The sequence below is a fragment of the Oncorhynchus tshawytscha genome, linkage group LG09, assembly GCF_018296145.1.
Source record: "Oncorhynchus tshawytscha isolate Ot180627B linkage group LG09, Otsh_v2.0, whole genome shotgun sequence".
Classification (NCBI taxonomy): Eukaryota; Metazoa; Chordata; class Actinopteri; order Salmoniformes; family Salmonidae; genus Oncorhynchus; species Oncorhynchus tshawytscha.
The window spans coordinates 15,725,534-15,751,495 of NC_056437.1; the positions used below are offsets into that span (position 1 = coordinate 15,725,534).

Sequence of the window (25,962 nt, forward strand, 5' to 3'; positions counted from 1 at the left end):
TCATTACTCCTCTCTCAGCTACTAACCTGTTATTATTCCTCTCGGCTACTAACCTGTTATTACTCCTCTCAGCTACTAACCTGTCATTACTCCTCACTCAGCTACTAACCTGTCATTACTCCTCTCAGCTACTAACCTGTCATTACTCCTCTCAGCTACTAACCTGTCATTAATCTTCTCTCAGCTACTAACCTGTCATTTCTCCTCTCTCAGCTACTAACCTGTCATTACTCCTCTCAGCTACTAACCTGTCATTACTCCTCTCAGCTACTAACCTGTCATTACCCTGTCAGCTACTAACCTGTTATTATTCCTCTTATTCAGCTACTACTAACCTGTCATTACTCCTCTCTCAGCTACTAACCTGTTATTACTCCTCTCTCAGCTACTAACCTGTCATTACTCCTCTCTCAGCTACTAACCTGTTATTATTCCTCTCAGCTACTAACCTGTTATTATTCCTCTCAGCTACTAACCTGTTATTATTCCTCTCAGCTACTAACCTGTTATTATTCCTCTCAGCTACTAACCTGTTATTATTCCTCTCAGCTACTAACCTGTCATTACTCCTCTCTCAGCTACTAACCTGTCATTACTCCTCTCTCAGCTACTAACCTGTTATTATTCCTCTCAGCTACTAACCTGTTATTACTCCTCTCAGCTACTAACCTGTCATTACTCCTCTCTCAGCTACTAACCTGTCATTACTCCTCTCTCAGCTACTAACCTGTCATTACTCCTCTCAGCTACTAACCTGTCATTACTCCTCTCTCAGCTACTAACCTGTCATCACTCCTCTCTCAGCTACTAACCTGTTATTATTCCTCTCAGCTACTAACCTGTCATTACTCCTCTCTCAGCTACTAACCTGTCATTACTCCTCTCTCAGCTACTAACCTGTCATTACTCCTCTCAGCTACTAACCTGTCATTACTCATCTCAGCTACTAACCTGTCATTAATCTCTCTCAGCTACTAACCTGTCATTACTCCTCTCTCAGCTACTAACCTGTCATTACTCCTCTCAGCTACTAACCTGTCATTACTCCTCTCAGCTACTAACCTGTCATTACTCCTCTCTCAGCTACTAACCTGTCATTACTCCTCTCAGCTACTAACCTGTCATTACTCCTCTCTCAGCTACTAACCTGTTATTATTCCTCTCTCAGCTACTAACCTGTCATTACTCCTCTCTCAGCTACTAACCTGTCATTACTCCTCTCTCAGCTACTAACCTGTCATTACTCCTCTCTCAGCTACTAACCTGTTATTATTCCTCTCTTATCAACTAACCTGTTATTATTCCTCTCAGCTACTAACCTGTTATTACTCCTCTCAGCTACTAACCTGTCATTACTCCTCTCAGCTACTAACCTGTTATTATTCCTCTCAGCTACTAACCTGTTATTGTTCCTCTCAGCTACTAACCTGTTATTCCTCTCTCAGCTACTAACCTGTCATTACTCCTCTCTCAGCTACTAACCTGTTATTATTCCTCTCAGCTACTAACCTGTCATTACTCCTCTCTCAGCTACTAACCTGTCATTACTCCTCTCTCAGCTACTAACCTGTCATTACTCCTCTCTCAGCTACTAACCTGTTATTATTCCTCTCTTATCAACTAACCTGTTATTATTCCTCTCAGCTACTAACCTGTTATTACTCCTCTCTCAGCTACTAACCTGTCATTACTCCTCTCTCAGCTACTAACCTGTCATTACTCCTCTCTCAGCTACTAACCTGTCATTACTCCTCTCTCAGCTACTAACCTGTTATTATTCCTCTCTTAGCTACTAACCTGTTATTATTCCTCTCAGCTACTAACCTGTTATACTCCTCTCAGCTACTAACCTGTCATTACTCCTCTCAGCTACTAACCTGTTATTATTCCTCTCAGCTACTAACCTGTTATTGTTCCTCTCAGCTACTAACCTGTTATTCCTCTCTCAGCTACTAACCTGTCATTACTCCTCTCTCAGCTACTAACCTGTCATTACTCCTCTCAGCTACTAACCTGTCATTACTCCTCTCAGCTACTAACCTGTCATTACTCTCCTCTCAGCTACTAACCTGTCATTACTCCTCTCTCAGCTACTAACCTGTCATTACTCCTCTCTCAGCTACTAACCTGTCATTACTCTTCTCAGCTACTAACCTGTCATTACTCCTCTCTCTCAGCTACTAACCTGTCATTACTCTTCTCTCAGCTACTAACCTGTCATTACTCCTCTCTCAGCTACTAACCTGTCATTACTCCTCTCAGCTACTAACCTGTCATTACTCCTCTCTCAGCTACTAACCTGTCATTACTCCTCTCAGCTACTAACCTGTCATTACTCCTCTCTCAGCTACTAACCTGTCATTACTCCTCTCTCAGCTACTAACTTGTCATTACTCCTCTCAGCTACTAACCTGTCATTACTCTTCTCTCAGCTACTAACCTGTCATTACTCCTCTCTCAGCTACTAACCTGTCATTACTCCTCTCTCAGCTACTAACTTGTCATTACTCCTCTCAGCTACTAACCTGTCATTACTCTTCTCTCAGCTACTAACCTGTCATTACTCCTCTCTCAGCTGCTAACCTGTCATTACTCCTTTACTCTCTCTCAGCTACTAACCTGTCATTACTCCTCTCAGCTACTAACCTGTTATTACTCCTACTCAGCTACTAACCTGTCATTACTCCTCTCAGCTACTAACCTGTCATTACTCCTCTCTCAGCTACTAACTGTCATTAATCTCTCTCTCAGCTACTAACCTGTCATTACTCCTCTCTCAGCTACTAACCTGTCATTACTCCTCTATCAGCTACTAACCTGTCATTACTCCTCTCTCAGCTACTAACCTGTCATTACTAACCTCTCTCTCAGCTACTAACCTGTCATTACTCCTCTCTCAGCTACTAACCTGTCATTACTCCTCTCAGCTACTAACCTGTCATTACTCCTCTCAGCTACTAACCTGTCATTACTCCTCTCTCAGCTACTAACCTGTTATTATTCCTCTCAGCTACTAACCTGTCATTACTCCTCTCTCAGCTACTAACCTGTCATTACTCCTCTCTCAGATACTAACCTGTCATTACTCCTCTCTCAGCTACTAACCTGTCATTACTCCTCTCAGCTACTAACCTGTCATTACTCCTCTCAGCTACTAACCTGTCATTAATCTTCTCTCAGCTACTAACCTGTCATTACTCCTCTCTCAGCTACTAACCTGTCATTACTCCTCTCTCAGCTACTAACCTGTCATTACTCCTCTCAGCTACTAACCTGTCATTACTCCTCTCTCAGCTACTAACCTGTTATTATTCCTCTCTCAGCTACTAACCTGTCATTACTCCTCTCTCAGCTACTAACCTGTTATTCCTCTCTCAGCTACTAACCTGTCATTACTCTCTCAGCTACTAACCTGTTATTACTCCTCTCCTCTCAGCTACTAACCTGTTATTATTCCTCTCAGCTACTAACCTGTTATTATTCCTCTCAGCTACTAACCTGTTATTATTCCTCTCAGCTACTAACCTGTTATTATCTCAGCTACTAACCTGTTATTACTCCTCTCAGCTACTAACCTGTCATTACTCCTCTCTCAGCTACTAACCTGTCATTACTCCTCTCTCAGCTACTAACCTGTCATTACTCCTCTCAGCTACTAACCTGTCATTACTCCTCTCTCAGCTACTAACCTGTCATCACTCCTCTCTCAGCTACTAACCTGTTATTATTCCTCTCAGCTACTAACCTGTCATTACTCCTCTCTCAGCTACTAACCTGTCATTACTCCTCTCTCAGCTACTGACCTGTCATTACTCCTCTCAGCTACTAACCTGTCATTACTCATCTCAGCTACTAACCTGTCATTAATCTTCTCTCAGATACTAACCTGTCATTACTCCTCTCTCAGCTACTAACCTGTTATTATTCCTCTCAGCTACTAACCTGTCATTAATCTTCTCAGCTACTAACCTGTCATTACTCCTCTCAGCTACTAACCTGTCATTACTCCTCTAAGCTACTAACCTGTCATTTCTCCTCTCAGCTACTAACCTGTTATTAATCTTCTCTCAGCTACTAACCTGTCATTACTCCTCTCTCAGCTACTAACCTGTCATTACTCCTCTCAGCTACTAACCTGTCATTACTCCTCTCAGCTACTAACCTGTTATTACTCCTCTCTCAGCTACTAACCTCTTAACCTTATTTACCTCTCAGCTACTAACCTGTTACTAAACCTGTCATTACTCCTCTCAGCTACTAACCTGTCATTACTCCTCTCTCAGCTACTAACCTGTTATTTTTTCCTCTCAGCTACTAACCTGTCATTACTCCTCTCAGCTACTAACCTGTTAACCTGTTTACTCCTCTCAGCTACTCTGTCAGCTAGCTAACCTGTTATTAGCTCCTCCTCTCTCTCTCAGCTACTAACCTGTCATTACTCCTCTCTCAGCTACTAACCTGTTATTATTCCTCTCAGCTACTAACCTGTTATTACTCCTCTCAGCTACTAACCTGTTATTGTTCCTCTTAGCTACTAACCTGTTATTCATTTCCTCTCAGCTACTAACCTGTCATTACTCCTCTCTCAGCTACTAACCTGTCTTTACTCCTCTCAGCTACTAACCTGTCATTACTCCTCTCAGCTACTAACCTGTCATTATTCCTCTCAGCTACTAACCTGTTATTATTCCTCTCAGCTACTAACCTGTCATTACTCCTCTCAGCTACTAACCTGTCATTACTCCTCTCTCAGCTACTAACCTGTCATTACTCCTCTCTCAGCTACTAACCTGTCATTACTCCTCTCTCAGCTACTAACCTGTCATTACTCCTCTCAGCTACTAACCTGTCATTACTCCTCTCAGCTACTAACCTGTCATTACTCCTCTCAGCTACTAACCTGTTATTATTCCTCTCAGCTACTAACCTGTCAACCTGTCACTCCTCTCAGCTACTAACCTGTCATTACTCCTCTCTCAGCTACTAACCTGTCATTACTCCTCTCTCAGCTACTAACCTGTTAACCTTATTCCTCTTTTAACCTGTTATTACTCCTCTCAGCTACTAACCTGTCATTACTCCTCTCTCAGCTACTAACCTGTCATTACTCCTCTCATTACTCCTCTCAGCTACTAGCTACTAACCTGTCATTACTCCTCTCAGCTACTAACCTGTCATTACGCCTCTCAGCTACTAACCTGTCATTACTCCTCTCTCAGCTGCTAACCTGTCATTACTCCTCTCTCAGCTACCAAACTGTCATTACTCCTCTCTCAGCTTCTAACCTGTCATTACTCCTCTCTCAGCTACTAACCTGTTATTATTCCTCTCAGCTACTAACCTGTCATTAATCTTCTCAGCTACTAACCTGTCATTACTCCTCTCAGCTACTAACCTGTCATTACTCCTCTCTCAGCTACTAACCTGTCATTACTCCTCTCAGCTACTAACCTGTCATTATTCCTCTCAGCTACTAACCTGTTATTAATCCTTCTCAGCTACTAACCTGTTATTATTCCTCTCAGCTACTAACCTGTCATTATCCTCTCTCTACTAACCTGCTACTAACCTGTTATTATTCCTCTCAGCTACTAACCTGTCATTATTATCCTGTCATTCTCAGCTACTAACCTGTCATTACTCCTCTCTCAGCTACTAACCTGTCATTACTCCTCTCAGCTACTAACCTGTCATTACTCTACTCTCAGCTACTAACCTGTCATTTCTCCTCTCTCAGCTACTAACCTGTCATTACTCCTCTCAGCTACTAACCTGTTATTATTCCTCTCAGCTACTAACCTGTTATTATTCCTCTCAGCTACTAACCTGTCATTACTCCTCTCTCAGCTACTAACCTGTCATTACTCCTCTCAGCTACTAACCTGTCATTACTCCTCTCAGCTACTAACCTGTCATTACTCCTCTCAGCTACTAACCTGTCATTTCTCCTCTCTCAGCTACTAACCTGTCATTACTCCTCTCAGCTACTAACCTGTTATTATTCCTCTCAGCTACTAACCTGTTATTGTTCCTCTCAGCTACTAACCTGTTATTATTCCTCTCAGCTACTAACCTGTCATTACTCCTCTCTCATCTACTAACCTGTCATTTCTCCTCTCTCAGCTACTAACCTGTCATTAGTCCTCTCTCAGCTACTAACCTGTCATTACTCCTCTCTCATCTACTAACCTGTCATTACTCCTCTCTCAGCTACTAACCTGTCATTACTCCTCTCAGCTACTAACCTGTCATCACTCCTCTCTCAGCTACTAACCTGTTATTATTCCTCTCAGCTACTAACCTGTTATTATTCCTCTCAGCTACTAACCTGTCATTACTCCTCTCAGCTACTAACCTGTCATTACTAACTAACCTGTTATTATTCCTCTCTCAGCTACTAACCTGCTACTAACCTGTCATTATTCCTCTCAGCTACTAACCTGTTATTATTCCTCTCAGCTACTAACCTGTTATTACTTCCTCTCAACTAACCTGTCATTACTCCTCTCAGCTACTGTCATTACTCCTCTCAGCTACTAACCTGTCATTACTCCTCTCTCACTACTAACCTCTCTCAGCTACTAACCTGTTATTATTCCTCTCAGCTACTAACCTGTTATTACTCCTCTCAGCTACTAACCTGTCATTACTCCTCTCTCAGCTACTAACCTGTCATTACTCCTCTCAGCTACTAACCTGTCATTACTCCTCTCAGCTACTAACCTGTCATTACTCCTCTCTCAGCTACTAACCTGTCATTACTCCTCTCTCAGCTACTAACCTGTTATTATTCCTCTCAGCTACTAATCTGTTATTACTCCTCTCAGCTACTAACCTGTCATTACTCCTCTCTCAGGTACTAACCTGTCTTTACTCCTCTCAGCTACTAAACTGTCATTACTCCTCTCAGCTACTAACCTGTCATTATTCCTCTCAGCTACTAACCTGTTATTATTCCTCTCAGCTACTAACATGTTAGTATTCCTCTCAGCTACTAACCTGTCATTACTCCTCTCTCAGCTACTAACCTGTCATTACTCCTCTCTCTGCTACTAACCTGTTATTATTTCTCTCAGCTACTAACCTGTCATTACTCCTCTCTCAGCTACTAACCTGTCATTACTCCTCTCTCTGCTACTAACCTGTTATTATTTCTCTCAGCTACTAACCTGTTATTGTTCCTCTCTCAGCTACAAACCTGTCATTACTCCTCTCTCAGCTACGAACCTGTCATTACTCCTCTCTCAGCTACTAACCTGTCATTACTCCTCTCAGCTACTAACCTGTCATTACTCCTCTCAGCTACTAACCTGTTATTGTTCCTCTCTCAGCTACAAACCTGTCATTACTCCTCTCTCAGCTTCTAACCTGTCATTACTCCTCTCTCAGCTACTAACCTGTCATTACTCCTCTCAGCTACTAACCTGTCATTACTCCTCTCAGCTACTAACCTGTCATTACTCCTCTCTCAGCTACTAACCTGTTATTATTCCTCTCAGCTACTAACCTGTCATTACTCCTCTCTCAGCTACTAACCTGTCATTACTCCTCTCAGCTACTAACCTGTTATTGTTCCTCTCTCAGCTACAAACCTGTCATTACTCCTCTCTCAGCTACTAACCTGTCATTACTCTCTCAGCTCTAACCTCATCAGCTACTAACCTGTCATTACTCCTCTCAGCTACTAACCTGTCATTACTCCTCTCAGCTACTAACCTGTCATTATTCCTACTAACTCATTATTCCTCTCAGCTACTAACCTGTTATTATTCTTAACCTCTCTCAGCTACTAACCTGTCATTACTCCTCTCAGCTACTAACCTGTTATTATTCCTCTCTCAGCTACTAACCTGTTATTATTCCTCTCTCAGCTACTAACCTGTTATTATTCCTCTCTCAGCTACTAACCTGTCATTACTCCTCTCAGCTACTAACCTGTTATTACTCCTCTCAGCTACTAACCTGTCATTATTCCTCTCAGCTACTAACCTGTCATTTCTCCTCTCTCAGCTACTAACCTGTCATTTCTCCTCTCTCAGCTACTAACCTGTCATTTCTCCTCTCTCAGCTACTAACCTGTCATTACTCCTCTCTCAGCTACTAACCTGTTATTATTCCTCTCAGCTACTAATCTGTTATTACTCCTCTCAGCTACTAACCTGTCATTACTCCTCTCAGCTACTAACCTGTCATTACTCCTCTCAGCTACTAACCTGTCATTACTCCTCTCAGCTACTAACCTGTCATTACTCCTCTCAGCTACTAACCTGTCATTACTCCTCTCTCAGCTACTAACCTGTTATTATTCCTCTCAGCTACTAACCTGTCATTACTCCTCTCTCAGCTACTAACCTGTCATTACTCCTCTCAGCTACTAACCTGTTATTATTCCTCTCAGCTACGAACCTGTTATTATTCCTCTCTCAGCTACTAACCTGTTATTATTCCTCTCTCAGCTACTAACCTGTCATTACTCCTCTCAGCTACTAACCTGTTATTACTCCTCTCAGCTACTAACCTGTCATTATTCCTCTACAGCTACTAACCTGTCATTTCTCCTCTCTCAGCTACTACTAACCTGTCATTACTCCTCTCTCAACCTGTCATTTCTCCTCTCTCAGCTACTAACCTGTCATTTCTCCTCTCTCAGCTACTAACCTGTCATTATTACTCCTCTCTCAGCTACTAACCTGTCATTACTCCTCTCTCAGCTACTAACCTGTCATTACTCCTCTCTCAGCTACTAACCTGTCATTACTCCTCTCAGCTACTAACCTGTCATTACTCCTCTCTCAGCTACTAACCTGTCATTACTCCTCTCAGCTACTAACCTGTCATTACTCCTCTCTCAGCTACTAACCTGTCATTACTCCTCTCTCAGCTACTAACCTGTCATTACTCCTCTCAGCTACTAACCTGTCATTACTCCTCTCTCAGCTACTAACCTGTTATTATTCCTCTCTCAGCTACTAACCTGTTATTACTCCTCTCTCAGCTACGAACCTGTTATTACTCCTCTCTCAGCTACGAACCTGTTATTATTCCTCTCTCAGCTACGAACCTGTTATTATTCCTCTCTCAGCTACTAACCTGTTATTATTCCTCTCTCAGCTACGAACCTGTTATTATTCCTCTCAGCTACTAACCTGTTATTATTCCTCTCTCAGCTACTAACCTGTTATTATTCCTCTCTCAGCTACGAACCTGTTATTATTCCTCTCAGCTACTAACCTGTTATTATTCCTCTCTCAGCTACTAACCTGTTATTATTCCTCTCAGCTACTAACCTGTCATTACTCCTCTCAGCTACTAACCTGTTATTACTCCTCTCTCAGCTACTAACCTGTTAATATTCCCGTCTCAGCTACTAACCTGTCTTTACTCTCGAGCTGTGCCTCTAGCAGGATCCTCTGTAGCTCCCCCTGCAGGGCCCAGGAGGCTGTGTCCTGTTCTTGTCCTGTCAGACTCTCCCTGCTGCTCACCGCTGATAGCAGCTCCTCCAGCTCCACCCAAGTGTCTGTGTGTGTGTGTGTGTGAGAGAGAGAGAGAGAGAGAGAGAGAGAGAGAGAGAGAGAGAGAGAGAGTCAGAGAGAGGAGAGAGAGAGAGAGAGAGAGAGAGAGAGAGACAGAGAGAGAGAGAGAGAGAGAGAGAGAGAGACAGAGACATGCACCCTGTCAGCAATGTTGCAAACTGAGAACTGAGCTAATTCTGGAACATTCCATAGTTTACTTTTCAGTTCATCTTATTCAATCGTTTTCGATCTCCCAGAATAACTTTACTAAAGCCCCATTCTGGAAGACTGTAGGCTAAAATAGGAGGGTTTGGCAGACCACATATCAGCCAGCAGTCATGCAAGTGAGGGATACAGCATGAGCACACTAAACATAGACAAATAAGTCTATTTTCCCTCCAGGACATTTACAGCACGCTATGTCACAGAATAGCCCAGAAGACCATGAAGGACCTCAGCCACCTGAGCCATGGCTTGTTCACCTCGCTACTATCTAGAAGGCAGAGACCATACAGGTGCATCAAAGCTGGGCCAAGAGACCTAAAAATTAGATGCCATCAGATTGTTAAATAGTCACCACTAGCCAGCCTGCTCCCAATACCCTGACCTGAACTTAGTCACTGTTACGAGCCGGCTACCATCCATGTCCTCAACCGTGCACCATAGAGACTGCTGCCCTCTATACAGTTGAAGTCAGAAGTTTACATACACTTAGGTTAGAGACATTAAAACTTGTTTTTCAACCACTCCACAGATTTCTTGTTAACAAGCTATAGTTTTGGCAAGTCGGTTAGGACATTTACTTTGTGCATAACACAAGTAATTTTTACAACAATTGTTTACATACAGATTATTTCACTTATAATTCACTGTATAACAATTCCCGTGGGTCAGAAGTTTACATACACTAAGTTGACTGTGCCTATAAACAGCTTGAAAAATTCCAGAAAATGATGTCATGGCTTTAGAATCTTCTGATAGGCTAATTGACATAATTTGAGTCAATTGGAGGTGTATCTGTGGATGTATTTCAAGGCCTACCTTCAAACTCAGTGCCTCTTTGCTTGACATCATGGGAAAATCTAAAGAAATCAGCCAAGACCTCCAAAAAGTATTGTAGACCTCCACAAATCTGGTTCATCCTTGGGAGCAATTTCCAAATGCCTGAAGGTACCATGTTCATCTGTGCAAACAATAGTACGCAAGTATAAACACCATGGGACCATGCAGTTGTCATACCGCTCAGGAAGGAGACATATTCTGTCTCCTAGAGATTAACGTACTTTGGTGCGAAAAGTGCAACAGCAAGGGACCTTGTAAAGATGCAAAGATGGACTGTAAAGATGCTGGAGGAAACAGGTACAAAAATATCTATATCCACAGTAAAACAAGTCCTATATCAACATAACCTGAAAGGCTGCTCAGCAAGGAAGAAGCCATTGCTCCAAAACCGCCATAAAAAAGCCAGACTACGGTTTGCAACTGCACATGGGGACAAAGATTGTACTTTTTGGAGAAATGTCCTCTGGTCTGTGTACTACTCCCTTCACAGAACGGCGCGAGCTGGCTCTAACCAGAATAGAAAGATGAGTGGCAGGCCCCAGTGCACAACTGAGCGAGAGGACAAGTACATTAGAGTGTCTAGTTTGAGAAACAGACACCTCACAAGTCCTCAATTTGCAGCTTCATTAAATATACCCGCAAAACACGAGTCTCAACGTCAACAGTGAAGCGGCAACTCTGGGATGCTGGCCTTCTAGTCAGAGTTGCAATGAAAAATCCATATCTCAGACTGGCCAATAAAAATAAAAGATTAAGATGGGCAAAAGAACACAGACACTGGACAGAGGAACTCTGCCTAGAAGGCCAGTATCCTAGAGTCACCTCTTCACTGTTTACGTTGAGACTGGTGTTTTGCGGGTACTACATTTCTTCATTTTTTAAATTTACATTTTTTGGATTTGCTTGTGTTGTTTTCTATTGTTAGGTATACTAACATAAGCATTTCGCTGTACCTGCGATAACAGCTGCAAAATGTGTACTCGATCAATAACCTTTGATTGATCTAAAGAGACTGTTTAATTGTCTGTTGTTGCTTTATCATTACAGTAGACGGCTGTCTTAAGGTTATGACACGTAATGCAGAGGGGTATACTACAAAGCAGGATCAATGAGTTAGCCAGCTAACATGCCTAAACATTCTGAATTGATTAGAATTAGAATATTCTGAATTGATTTTTGACAGATAAGCTTGGGCCTCCCAAATTGCGTAGCGTTCTAAGGCACGACATCGAAGAGCTGATCCCAGGCTGTCACAGCTGGCACCATAGGGAGGCGCACGAGTCAGGGGAGGGTTTGGCCGGGGGGCTGTCATTGGCTCATCGTGCTCTAGAGACTCCTTGTGGCGGCTCGGCACTTGCAAACTGACTTCAGTCGTCAGTTGAACAGTGTTTCCTCTGACACATTGGTATGGCTGACTTCCGGGTTAAGTGAGCAGTGTGTTAAGAAGCAGCGTGTCGTAGCGGATCATGTTTCGGAGGACGCATTTCTTGACCTTCGCCTCTCCCGAGCCCGTTGGGGAGTAAAGTTTAAGCATGTTATGGCCTAGTCAAATCAAAGTTTATTATACACAGATTTGCTGATGTTATCACAGGTCCTGTAAAATGCTTGTGTTTCTAGCTCCAGCAGTGCAGTAGTAATACCTAGAAAACAATACGAAACAATTCACACATAATAAATAGCTTTTCATGCACCTCTTTTACAATCTTTGCCAGGTGGCATACACCTGTATTGATTACTATGTATAGCTTTGTAAAACTATAAATGACCAACCACCCAGCTTTTGAGTAGTTAGAAGGTCTATTTCCCTGCTTTTGAGAGAAGCCAGCTAGTAGTTCCTGGAGACTTCCAGCAATTCAAATCAAATCAAATTTGCTTCCTAAAACAACAGGCGTAGACTAACAGTGAAATGCTTACTTACATCCCAACAATGCAGAGAGAGAAAGATAAATACTAGAGAAATAGTATGTGATCAGTCTAAAGAGGTGTTGCAAAAAGGGTCAATGCAGATATTCCAGGTAGCTATTGGTGAATGATTTAACTAACTATTTAGCAGTTTATGGCTTTGGGGTAGAAGCTGTTCTGGGTGCTGTTGGTTCTAGACTTGGTGTATTGGTACCGCTTGCCGTGCGGTAGCAGAGAGAACAGTCTATGACTTGGGTGTCTGGAGTCTTTGACCATTTTTAGGGCCTTCCTCTGACACCGCCTAGTATATACTGTAGGTCTTGTAGCACCTTGCGGTCGGACGCTAAGCAGTTGCCATATCAAGTGGCGATGCAGCCAGTCAAGATGCTCTCAGTCGTGGAGCTGTAGAACTTTCTGAGGATCTGAGAGTCCATGCCGAATACTTTCCAGATTACAGAGAGGCTAATTGCGCAAAGCTAACGATATGCTACCTTCAACTTCCTTCAAACTGCACACAAAGACATACAAATGGTATCCATGACTTTGTCTGACTCTGGGTAAGTAGGAAAAAAGGCTTAATTCACAAAATTGCAAAGTTTTCCTTAAAACATCTTTATGTGTATGTGAGAAACGATTTAACCAATCAGAAGTGCGCAAATGATTTAGGTCCCACCTTTGATTGACGGCTCAATCATTTTCAATCTCGAGAAAGCCCTGCAGAGGATGCACCATTTTAGACAGCGAAATAGCGAGTATAACCTAGATAAGGTTGGTATGTTTGAAGTGGAGGGAGAACAGGGCTTAGCATGTGTCTAGAAGGAGATTTCAGCTTGGAAAGTTTAACATTTTCAGAGTCAGGTAATTGGTTATTGGAGGAGGATTGGAGGGAAAGAGAGAGGAGGTTGAAAATACTGAGGATGGGTTCAAATCTGTTGAAGCTTGCAATAATAAGGGAGAGGGTATGTTGAGGAAGGTTTTTGTCAAGTTCAAACAGAGTGAGCCGGAAACCAGTTCGAGTTCTGGAGGTGAAATGGATAGAGCCCGAGGTTGATAAAGATACGTTTGGTCCTGTGGGAATTAGACTTTTGCAGAGGGTGGAAACAGGCTCATTGGCTGATCCATGGGTGGTTTCAGGTTGGGTGGAAAAGATGTTGGGTGGTATTGAGTTGGTGAAGGTAACCCAAAGTGGTCTTGTGATGTTTGTTTGGGTTTCTTCAGATCAGAGGGAGGAGGCGCTCCATGCGACGCAACTTGGGTCAAGATCTGTTTTTTACTTTACTCTTAGGAACAGGGCACGATTGAAAGGAGTGATTTTTGGGGTAGCATTACGTGTGGAGGTGGAGCATTTGCAGTTGAAGATTCCTGGTGTTTGTGATGCCCACCGTTTGGTGTGACACATACGTGGTGGTGAGCGTGGTGAAACAGAGGAGTCACTGTCAGTCCTTTTGAGTTTTGAGTCAGAGTCTTTACCTGACAAGGTCATGTTAGAATATATCAATTATCCTGTTAGAGTGTTTGTGGCGAATCCACTGTGCTGTTTCAGGTGCAACGTTTATGGTCATGTCATAGCTGGTTGCAGGAGGGAGATTCCAAGATGTGGGAAGTGTGCAGGAAGGCATGGGATAGAGGACTGTGTAGCTTTGGCGGATAAAGTTGTGTGTGTCAGCTGTAGGGGTGCACATGTTGCTGGGGATCAGAGGTGTCCAGTGTGAAAAAAAAGTAGAGTAGAATGGGTCAATAGTCAGGGATTCTGAGAGGATCCCTGTGAATAGTAGATCTGTACCAGCACAGAGGGATAGACCAATGAGTGACATATGCTTCAGTAAGGTTGGCTTCTTAGCATTCATAGCAATGGTTATCAACTGTACCACAGAAATGGAACGTGAATCACAGAAAATAGATGTTGTGGTGCCAGCTGCAGAGAAGTACATGGGGGTACGAGATTTGACTTCAGAAGAGTTACAGAGTGTGTTGAGTGGTAGTGTCCCATCCTCTCAGGTCATTGGCCTGGGGTAGGATCAGATAGGGATAAAGTAGTGGAATTATTTACTATTTGGGGTTTAAGGCTGGGTTTCTGTACAACACTTTGTGACATCAGCTGATGTAAGAAGAGCTTAATAAATACATTTGTTTGATTGACTGGAATAAGTTCCAGGTTTTAATTAGTGTAGGGTTAGTAGGTAGGGTAATACAATATATATATACAGTATATATATATATATATATATATATATATATATATATATATATATATACATACATACATACATATATATATATATCTATATATCTATATATATATATATATCTATATATATATCTCCTGGAGTGCTTTTCCAACAGTCTTGAAAGAGTTCCCACATATGCTGAGGACTTGTTGGCTGCTTTTTCTTCACTGCATTCCAACTCATCTCAAACCATCTCAATTGGGTTGAGGTCAGGAGATTGTGGGGCCAGGTCATCTGATGCGGCACTCCATCACTCTCCTTTTAGGTCAAATAGCCCTTACACAGCCTGGAGGTGTGTTGGGTCATTGTCCTGTTGAAAACCAAATGATAGTCCCACAAATCGCAAACCGGATGGGATGGTGTATCGCTTCAGAATGCTGTGGTAGGCATGCTGGTTACGTGTGCCTTGAATTCTAAATAAATCACAGACATTGTCACCAGCAAAGCACCACCACGTCATCACACCTCGTCCTCCTTGCTTCACGGTGGGAACCACACATACGGAGATCATCCGTTCACCCACTCTGCGTCTCACAAAGACTTGGAGGTTGGAACCAAAATTCTCAAAATTGTACTCATTAGACCAAAGGACAGATTTCCACCTGTTTAATGTCCATTGCTTGTGTTTCTTAGCCCAAGCAAGTCTCTTTTTCTTATTAGTGTCCTTTAGTAGTGGTGGTTTCTTCGCAGCAAATCGACCATGTTGAGATGTGTCTGTTACTTGAAATCGGTGAGGCATTTATTTGGGCTGCAATCTGAGGTGCAGTTCACTCCAATGAACTTGTCTTTTGCAGCAGAGGTAACTCTGGGTCTTCCTTTCCTGTAGCGGTCCTCATGAGAACTAGATGCATCATAGCGCTTGATGCTTTTTGCGACTGCACTTTAAGAAACTTTCAAAGTTCTTGAAATGTTCCGCATTAACTGACCTTCATGTCTTAAAGTAATTATGGTCTGTCATTTCTCTATGCTTATTTGAGCTACTTTGAAGAATCTCAAATATAAAATATATTTTGATTTGTTTAAAAAATGTTGGGTTACTAAATGATTCCATATGTGTTATTTCATTGTTTTGATGTTTTCACTATTATTCTACAGTGTAGAAAATAGTAAAAATAAAGAAAAACCCTGGAATGAGTAGGTGTGTCCAAACTTTTGACTGGTACTGTATATATTACTATATATATTATTGTATATATTAATTCATATAAAATAAAACAATTCTAGTTCCCCTTTCCCATTTTTTCTCACAAACTGTAATGGATCTATACTACAGTTAATTTGGGGCTTGTCCTGAGACTGGTTGAATGAGTTTGTGGACCATTAACTTATTAAGTAACATTTTTCACAAATCAAGCTACTGTGTTTGTGTCGCGTTACTGGGCCAATGCTAACTTCAAGACCCTAGGGAGGACCACAAGCCCGGAAATGAGCTTCCCTGAGACGATTTCTGACAGTTTGTGCAGAAATTCTTCAGTTGTAGAAACCCCACAGTTTCATCAGCTGTCCGGGTGGCTGGTCTCAGACGATCCCGCAGTTGAAGAAGCCAGATATGGAGGTCCTGAGCTGCCGTGGTTACACATTTTCTGCGGTTATGAAGCCAGTTGGACGTACTGCCAAATTCTCTGAAACAACTTTGGCAACAGCTGTGGTGGACATTCCTGCAGTCAGCATGCCAATTGCATGCTCCCTCAACTTGAGTCATCTGTGGCATTGTATTGTGACAAAACTGCACATTTTAGAGTGCCATTTTATTGTCCTCGGCACAAGGTGCACCTGTGTAATGATCATCCTATTTAATCAGCTTCTTGATATGCCACACCTGTTAGGTGGATGGATTGTCTTGGCAAATAAGAAATGCTCACTAACAAGGATATAACCAATGTGTGCACAGCATTTGAGAGAAATAAGCTTTTTGTGCACATGGAACATTTCTGAGATGTTTTATTTCAGCATGGGACCAACACTTTCTGTTTTTGTTCAGTACATTTAGGTAATCTGGTAGACTTGCGTCACTGGGCAGTTCGCGGCTGGATTTCCCTTTGTAATCTGTGATAGTTTGCAAGCCCTGCCACTTCCGACAAGTGTCAGGGCCGGAGTAGTAGGATTCGATATTAGTCCTGCACTGACGTTTGCAAGTTTGATGGCTCGTCGGAGGTCGTAGCGGGATTTGTTATAAGAGGCCGGATTAGCGGCAGCTCTAGCCTTTAGCTCAGTGTGGATGTTTCCTGTAATCCATGGCTTCTGGTTGGGATATGGATGTATGGTCACTGTGGGGTAGACTTCGTCTTAGCACTAATTGAAGAAGCCGGTGATGTGGTAAACTCCTCTATGTTATTGGATGAATCCCAGAACATATTCCAGTCTGTGCTAGCGAAGTTCTATGTTGAATTGATCTGATGATATTCTGGTGATTATTGATATTAGATGGGTGCATCTGAGGTATTGCAATACCCATAGACTATTTACCCAAGATATTGAAATACTAATAGACTATTTACCCGAGATATGGAAATTTAACTAGGCCTATTGTGAACATTGTTTATTGTGTGAATCACGTTGTGAATTGTATATATTTTATTAAGATAACAACTACAACTATATTCCTTAAAATGCATTTAGCACTTATCTTTAAACCTACTGGTCTCTGATCTTTAACATGATAATCTCTTCACTGCTCCCTCTGAAACTAGTCCGTTGCATTGTTTGAGTGTTCCATGATAAGCACATGCAACACATGCACAAGGATGAACACAACACACACTAACACACACAAACAAACAGGGCCAAGCACTGACAGAGTGCCCTGGCAGAGTTCCCTGGCAGTGTGCCCTGACAGAGTGCCGCCTGCTTACATAAGATCTTATTTCTGTATGAGATGATCCACCCTCTCCTCTCTCCTGTCTCATTATCTCTCAGGAATGCATGTATGCAAACATCATCAACACTCATCCCCTCTGTTTTTCTCTTCCCCTGTTTTGTTTTCTTTAAGGAAGTGAGCGACCATGTAAACAGCAACAGTGGAGATGGCATTATGAATAGAGGGGGGTGGGGGGGTGGAGAAGAGAGCACAGAGGGGAAACTGTGCTGTTGCCCTAGTTTTCCTCCCAGAGTGAGAGAGTTATGACATAATCACTGGCTGACAGCCTGTTGTTTCTCTCTCTCTTTCTCTCTCTGTGGCCTTGACCATGTTGCACTGCAGCAATACCTTATGCCTGTCAATCGTCCAGTATCCATCCATAGAATTAGTGCCAATCAGGTTTATGTAATGTCTGTTAATATAGGCCTAGTTCTTGAAAAACAGCACAACTGTGTTGTTGTGCTCGTTCCAAAGCTTTGCGTTAAAGTCCTAGATATTACGGCTTTATAAATCTGTTTACAGTTCAACCATGTCCAATGTACTATTCCCGTCTGTGTATGAGTTGTGTATACATTGACAGCTGGACAACATCTCCCATGTACTGTAGAGGCTATAAGCAAACTGTACAGTGAGCTATAAGCCTCAGGGGAATCTCCCGGGTTTAATTGGCTTAGGGAGATAGAAAAAGGTGAGTCATGAAATCCGTTTACACAATGACATGTCTGTTGCAAAAACTCCAAATGGGTGTGCTAACGTTTCTCCCCTAACCTGCCCTTTTAGGCGACGCTATCCATGCATTCTGTCATGGTTAATGATTATATAAGTGTTGTGTGTGAATTAAGTCAAATGTAGCAAACAACCTTCTTCTAATGAAAGAGGTCAATGTTCATGCATCATTAATTGATTGTTCCTAACAAATAAGCGTTACAGGCCTGAGGATGAACATAATAATTTATGCATCAATAGTGTTCTTTTTGCTGATGGACCCCTTTTGGAATTATTTATAAAGAATGTAACCTAGAAGAACACTTGGACATAGTTAATCCCTATGGTAAACGCAGAGAAAGAGTCATCCTAGGGCAGTAACAAGGCTTTTGGAAACATTTGATAGTAACACACAAATCAATCATCATTGACCCGACTTTGCATTGACCCAAAAACAATAAATCATTTTTTATACATTGACACAAAGTAACCACCCCGGCCAGCTCAGTCCCCCAAACCCTTACCGTACAAGCCGTCCTCTGGAGTCTGCGAACCTGACAGAGACATGGTTAGTGGCCGAAGGATGATTTAAATTCAGAGAGAGAGATGCTCACACTGACAAACACGAGCAATGAGGAGAAAACTGTATTCTAAACTGCCTTTCTTCATTCACTGTTGTTATGGTAGCACGTAGACTGTGATGATCAGAGCACGCTAATCCGCCAGCACTCCCTCCCTACTCACGTGCAGAGAAGATCGAGGTAAACAAAACAGACTTGACCCACTGGGCACACACTGGTTGAATCAACGTTGTTTCCACATCATTTCAAAGAACCAACGTGGAATAGATGTTGAAATGACGTCTGTGCCCAGTGGGAAAGCTCAACAGTAAAGAGCTATACAGCAATTTAAGTAGCTGACAACACTTGTACAGTGTATTAGATTAAGAGATAATTGATTTAACTCACTTCAACTCCATTCAGACATTGTGTATTGAAATTCATTTAAATAATAGTTTTAAATGCACATCCAGGGAATGTTTAAAAAACAAACAAATTCACCCATATAATAATATGCACAGTGTATCCTATATACACATACAGTGTATATAGTGAACAAAAATATAAACACATGTAAAAATTTTAATATTTTTGCATTTATATTTCTGTTCAGTATACAATCTATGAGCTGCCCCACATTAACAATTTTTCATCTGAATCAAATAGAGGACTTGTGAGTTGTCACAGCTTGTGGTGGTTGGTGGACAGTGACTGATCTATTTAATTCCTTTGAAAAGAAGCCCAGCAACTAGTGACATCAGCACTCCGCATGTAGACTCAGGCTCGTTCAGTGCCTGTGAAGTAAGTGCATGTTGTTGTGTCCATAGAGATACCATGGCGCACAAGGGCGGGCTGTCATGATGCACAGTAGCTCTTCTGATTCCATGTTTTTGCTTCCATGCTTCCTCTTCAAACACACACACACACGGCTCTAAATTAATATTGTTCATTGGTAGCACTGGTGCTCCTTATATAAAAAAGTTAGGAGCACAACATGAAATCTAGGAGAACCAGAATATTTTTTTATTGATCGATATATAGTATATTGGGCCTATATCTACTTTTGAAGCACATGTTGTGCTCTAGAAACCAATATTTAACCCTGTAAAGATATTTGTTTATTATAAAAAGCTAAAATGTTGATACAAAAACCTGTAATTGAAATTAATTCAAAGTCGTTTGTAGAATAGTAGGTTTCTACATGGTGTAAAACTCTACCTATTGAGATGCATTGAATAGAAAATTCTACACGGTCTCTTTAAGAGCACAACGTTTTTGAGTGACGACATGCAAGAGATCAGTCATTTTTTAATTGCTATGATCATTGACCTTCTAAAGAAGCAAGTCATTTTCCTTTCTTTCTATGCCCCCAAATGTTTAGATATACTGGTGAATGAACCAGGTTTTAAAAAACATTTTTGGCCCACCAGCAGCTGTGGCAGCTAGATAAAAAAATATACCACATTCTTACCAGCCAATACATTTATTCACCATAATAACACGAAAAAAGAACGAAGACACAAGCGGGAGGCGACACCGCTACTCTAGCTAGCTAGGACAATGGTAGACACTGTGTGTGTGACTCCAGTGGTGTAAAATACTTAAGTAAAAATAATTTAAAGTACTACATAAGTTTATTTTTATTTTTTACTATTTATATTTTTGACAACTTATAATTTTACTTCACTCCATTCCTAAAGAAAATCATGTACTTTTTACTCCATACATTTTCCTTGACTATGTGGGTGGCAGAGTAGCCTAGTGGTTAGAGCATTGGACTAGTAACTGAAAGGTTGCAAGTTCAAATCCCCGAGCTGACAAGGTACAAATCTGTCCCTGAACAGGTAGTTAAACCCACTGTTCCTAGGCTGACATTGAAAGTAAGATCTAAAAAAAATGTGGATTATGTAGGAGAGGCTTCCATTAAAGAACACATTCTGTTAGACAGGTAACTATTTATCCACAAGATAGCATATGCACATATGTTTTTCCAGCATCCAACATGTGTTTTTCCAGCATCAGACTACAGTATGCTGCACTGAATTCTACCAGAGTTTCATGATATCAAACCCAATTTTATTGGTCGTGTACACATATTTAGCAGATTTTATGACGTGTGTAGTGAAATGCTTGTGTTCCTAGCTCCTACAATGCAGTAATACCTAACAACACACCACAATAACACCAACTTAACTGTTATGGCTTTTCAATCTCTGCTATTTCGTGGATTCAGAGCTATCTATAAAATAGAACGATTCTCTAATGTCAAACATGTCAAATGTGGTTTACCGGAAGGCAGCTCTCTAGGCCATCTACTCTTTTCTATTTTTACGAATGACCTGCCACTGGCATTTAAAAAAATCTGTGTACCCATGCCGATGACTCAACCCTATACGCTTTAGCAACCACAGTTAAGGAAGTCACTGAAACCCTTAACAAAGAGTTGCAGTAAGTTTTGAAATGGGTGGCCAGCAATAAAATTGTCCTGAACATCTCTAAAACTAAGAGCATCATATTTGGTAAAAAGTGGTGAATGTTGTGGCTGTTGAACAAGATGAGGAGACTAAATTACTTGGTGTTACCTTAGATTGTAAAATGTCATGGTCAGAACATATAGATTCAATGGTTGTAAAGATGGGGAGAGGTCTGTCCTTGCTAATGAGATGCTCTGCTTTTTGACACCACACTCCACAAAGCAAGTCCTGCAGGCTCTAGTTTTATTTGATCTTGATTATTGTCCAGTTATATGGTCAAGTGCTACAAAGAAGGACATAGTTAAGCTGCAGCTGGCACAGAACAGAGTGGCACGTTGTGCTCTTCATTGTAATCAGAGCTAATACTTGCCCTCATTATGTATTTGTATTCATTATGGATTCCCAAGGTGTTGCTGTTCCATAAGGTGTATTTGTATCTGTTTTTAAATCTAATTTTACTGCTTGCATAAGTTACTTGATGTGGAATAGTTTTCCATGTAGTCATGGCTCTAAGTAGTACTATGCTATCCCATAGTCTGTTCTGGACTTGGGGACTGTGAAGAGACCTCTTGTGGCATGTCTTGTGGGATATTCATGGGTGTCCGAGCTGTGCACCAGTGGCTCAAATACAGCTCGGTGCATTCAACATGTCAATAACTCTCATACAGTGCATTCAGAAAGTATTAAGACACCTTTCCATTTTCCACATTTTGTTATGTCGTAAGCCTTATTCTAAAATATATATGTTTTTAATTCCCTCATCAATCTAAACATAATAACCCATAATGACAAAGTGAAAACACGTTTTTATAAATAGGATGGGAACCATTGTCACCACCGATAAATCTACAATAATAGATCATTTCAATAAGAATTTTTCTACGGCTGGACATGCTTTCCACCTGGCTACCCGTACCCCGGACAAAATCTCAGGATCCCCTGCAGCAACTTCCCTATGCTCCCCCCTCCCCGCCTCTCCTTCACCCAAATCCAGACAGCCGATGTTCTGAAAGAGCTGCAAAGTCTCGATCCCTACAAATCAGCTGGGCTAGACAATCTGGACCCTCTCTTTCTAAAATTATCTGCCAAAATTGTTGCAACCCGTATTACTAGCCTATTCAACCTCTCTTTCATATCATCTGAGATCCCCAAAGATTGGTAAGCTACCGCGGTCATCCCCCTCTTCAAAGGGAGAGACACTCTAGACCCAAACTGCTACAGACCTATATCTATCCTACCCTGCCTTTCTAAGGTCTTCAAAAGCCAAGTTAACAAACAGATCACCGACCATTTCGAATCCCACCGTACCTTCTCCACTATGCAATCTGGTTTCCGAGATGGTCATGGGTGCACCTCAGCCACGCTCAAGGTCCTAAACGATATCATAACCACCATCGATAAGAGACATTACTGTGCAGCCGTCTTCATTGACCAGGCCAAGTCTTTTGAATCTGTCAATCACCACATTCTTATCAGTAGACTAAATAGCCTTGACTTCTCAAATGACTGCCTCGCCTGGTTCACAAACTACTTCCCAGATAGAGTTCAGTGTGTCAAATCAGAGGGCCTGTTGTTCGGACCTCTGGCAGTCTCCATGGGGATGCCACAGGGTTAAATTCTCAGGCCGACTCTTTTCTCTGTATATATCAATGATGTCGCTCTTGCTGCTGGTGATTCTCTGATCCACCTCTACGCAGACGACACTATTCTGTAAACATCTGGCCCTTCTTTGGACACTGCCCTAACAAACCTCCAAACGAGCTTCAACGCCGTGCAACACTCCTTCCATAGCCTCCAACTGCTTTTAAATGCTAGTAAAACTAAGTGCATGCTCTTCAACTGATTGCTGCCTGCACCCTCCCACCCGACAAGCATCACTACTCCGGACGGTTCTGACCTTGAATATGTGGACAACTACAAATACCTAGGTTTCTGGTTAGACTGTAAACTCTCCTTTCAGACTCACATTAAACATCCCCAATCCAAAATTAAATCTAGAATCGGCTTCCTATTTCGCAACATATCCTACTTCACTCATGCTGCCAAACATACCCTCGTAAAACTGACTATCCTACCAATCCTTGACTTTGGCGATGTCATTTACAACATAGCCCCCAACACTCTACTCACAAAGCCCCATATACAGTTGAAGTCAGAAGTTTACATACACTTAGGTTCTTGTTAACAAACTATAGTTTCGGCAAGTCGGTTAGGACATTTACTTTGTGCATGACACAAGTCATTTATACAACAATTGTTTAGACAGATTGTTTCACTTAAAATTCACTGCATCACAATTCCAGTGGGTCAGAAGTTTACATACACTAAGTTGACTGTGCCTTTAAACAGCATGGAAAATTCCAGAAAATGATGTCATTGCTTTAGAAGCTTCTGCTAGGCTAATTAACATAATTTGAGTCAGCTGGAGGTGTACCTGTAGATGTATTTCAAGGCCTACCTTCAAACTCAGTGCCTCTTTGCTTGACATCATGGGAAAATCAAAAGAAATCAGCCAAGACCTTAGAAAAAAAATGTAGATCTCCACAAGTCTGGTTCAATTTCCAAATGCCTGAAGGTACCACGTTCATCTGTACAAACAATAGTACGCAAGTATAAACACCATGGACCCATGCAGCCATCATACCTCTCAGGAAGGAGATGCGTTCTGTCTCCTAGAGATGAACATACTTTGGTGCGAAAGTGCTAATCAATCCTAGAACAACAGCAAAGGACCTTGTGAAGATGCTGAAGGAAACAGGTGCAAAAGTCTCTATATCCACAGTAAAACAAGTCCTATATTGACAATAACCTGAAAGTCCGCTCAGCATGGAAGAAGCCACTGCTCCAAAACCGTCTTAAATAAGCCAGACTACGGTTTGCAACTGCACATGGGGACAAAGATCGTACTTTTTGGAGAAATGTCCTCTGGTCTGATGAAACAAAAATAGAACTGTTTGGCCATAATGACCATCATTATGTTTGATGGAAAAGGGGGACGCTTGCAAGCCGAAGAACACCATCCCAACCGTGAAGAACAGGGGTGGCAGCATCATGTTGTGGGGGTGCTATGCTGCAGGAGGGACTGGTGCACTTCACAAAATAGATGGCATCATGAGGTAGGAAAATTATGTGGATATATTGATTCAACATCTCAAGACATCAGTCAAGAAGTTAAAGCTTATTCGCAAATGGGTCTTCCAAATGGACAATTACACCAAGCATTACTTCCAAAGTTGTGGCAAAATGGCTTAAAGATAACAAAGTCAAGGTATTGGAGTGGCCATCACAAAGCCCTGATCTCAATACACATTTCTAAGTGACCCCAAACTTCTGAACGGTAGTGTACAATTTAAAATAAATTAATAATATTTATTTATTTACCTATCATGATGGAATTGTCCTGAGCCCTATACCCTAGACACCCACCTGAGTGACCCATACACTAAGGAGAAGTCCTAATCTGTTTTATGGGCCTACTCTACTGTAAGTAGCCTATATGCAGCCAAAACATAAAGATGAATGTGGTCAGAGACCTACTAAAGCAGCACCGCCCCAAGATTCTGAGCCTGCCTGGCAGGGTTGGTCCTACAAGGCCAAAGCCCCTTGATGGGAGAGCATAATACATGGAAATTCTTAAAGCTGCTAATGAGAACGTTGGTGACCTTGTACAGTACCTAGCCGGTGGGGATTTCTCTGGGATGCCCCCACCCAGGCAGTGGCAGTGCTGGCAACACTATCTGCAGTAACCCATTGGAAGGGGGTCACACTAAGACATTCAGAGAGAAGGGGCATATTATTGTAGTCCGGTGGCACAAAATCATCAAAGGTCTGACTGCACAGAGATGCTTGGGAATATGGTCACAACGTGGAACCGCGTGTGGGTGGCCCCCACACGCCCACACTCAAGCCAGCGCATGTCCAGGCCCGTCTGAAGTTTGCCAATGACCATCTGTATGATCCAGAGGAGGAATGGGAGAAGGTCAAGTGGTCTGATGAGACAAAAATAGAGCATTTTGGTCTAAACTCTACTCAAATCAAATCAAATCAAATCAAATTTATTTATATAGCCCTTCGTACATCAGCTGATATCTCAAAGTGCTGTACAGAAACCCAGCCTAAAACCCCAAACAGCAAGCAATGCAGGTGTAGAAGCATGGTGGCTAGGAAAAACTCCCTAGAAAGGCCAAAACCTAGGAAGAAACCTAGAGAGGAACCAGGCTATGTGGGGTGGCCATGTGCCGGGTGGAGATTATAACAGAACATGGCCAAGATGTTCAAATGTTCATAAATGACCAGCATGGTCGAATAATGGCAGAACAGTTGAAACTGGAGCAGCAGCACAGTCAGGTGGAAGTTGAAACTGGAGCAGCAGCATGGCCAGGTGGACTGGGGACAGCAAGGAGTCATCATGTCAGGTAGTCCTGATGGTCCTAGGGCTCAGGTCAAAACTGGAACAGCAGCATGGCCAGGTGGACTGGGGACAGCAAGGAGTCATCATGTCAGGTAGTCCTGGAGCTCAGGTCCTAGGGCTCGGGTCCTTGGAGGAAAGAAAGAGAGAAGGAGAGAATGAGAACGCACACTTAGATTCACACAGGACACCGAATAGGGGAGAAGTACTCCAGATATAACAAAGGGGACCCCAGCCCCCGACACATAAACTAC

At 42.1% G+C, this 25,962-nt stretch overlaps 1 protein-coding gene across 1 annotated transcript in view; it reads right to left on the reverse strand.

Annotated features, from left to right (window-relative positions):
• The window catches only part of zgc:73226 (BCL2/adenovirus E1B 19 kDa protein-interacting protein 3), a 25,265-nt gene extending 6,247 nt beyond the window's left edge, over nucleotides 1-19,018 (reverse strand). The window contains exons 1-2 of the mRNA XM_042326597.1: nucleotides 18,791-19,018; nucleotides 9,373-9,517 (exon numbers count right to left, since the gene is read on the reverse strand). Coding sequence (XP_042182531.1) covers nucleotides 9,373-9,517; nucleotides 18,791-18,833 — 188 coding nt within the window. The 5' untranslated portion in view covers nucleotides 18,834-19,018. The remainder of the gene's footprint in view (nucleotides 1-9,372; nucleotides 9,518-18,790) is intronic.
• Nucleotides 19,019-25,962: the final 6,944 nt, after the last annotated feature.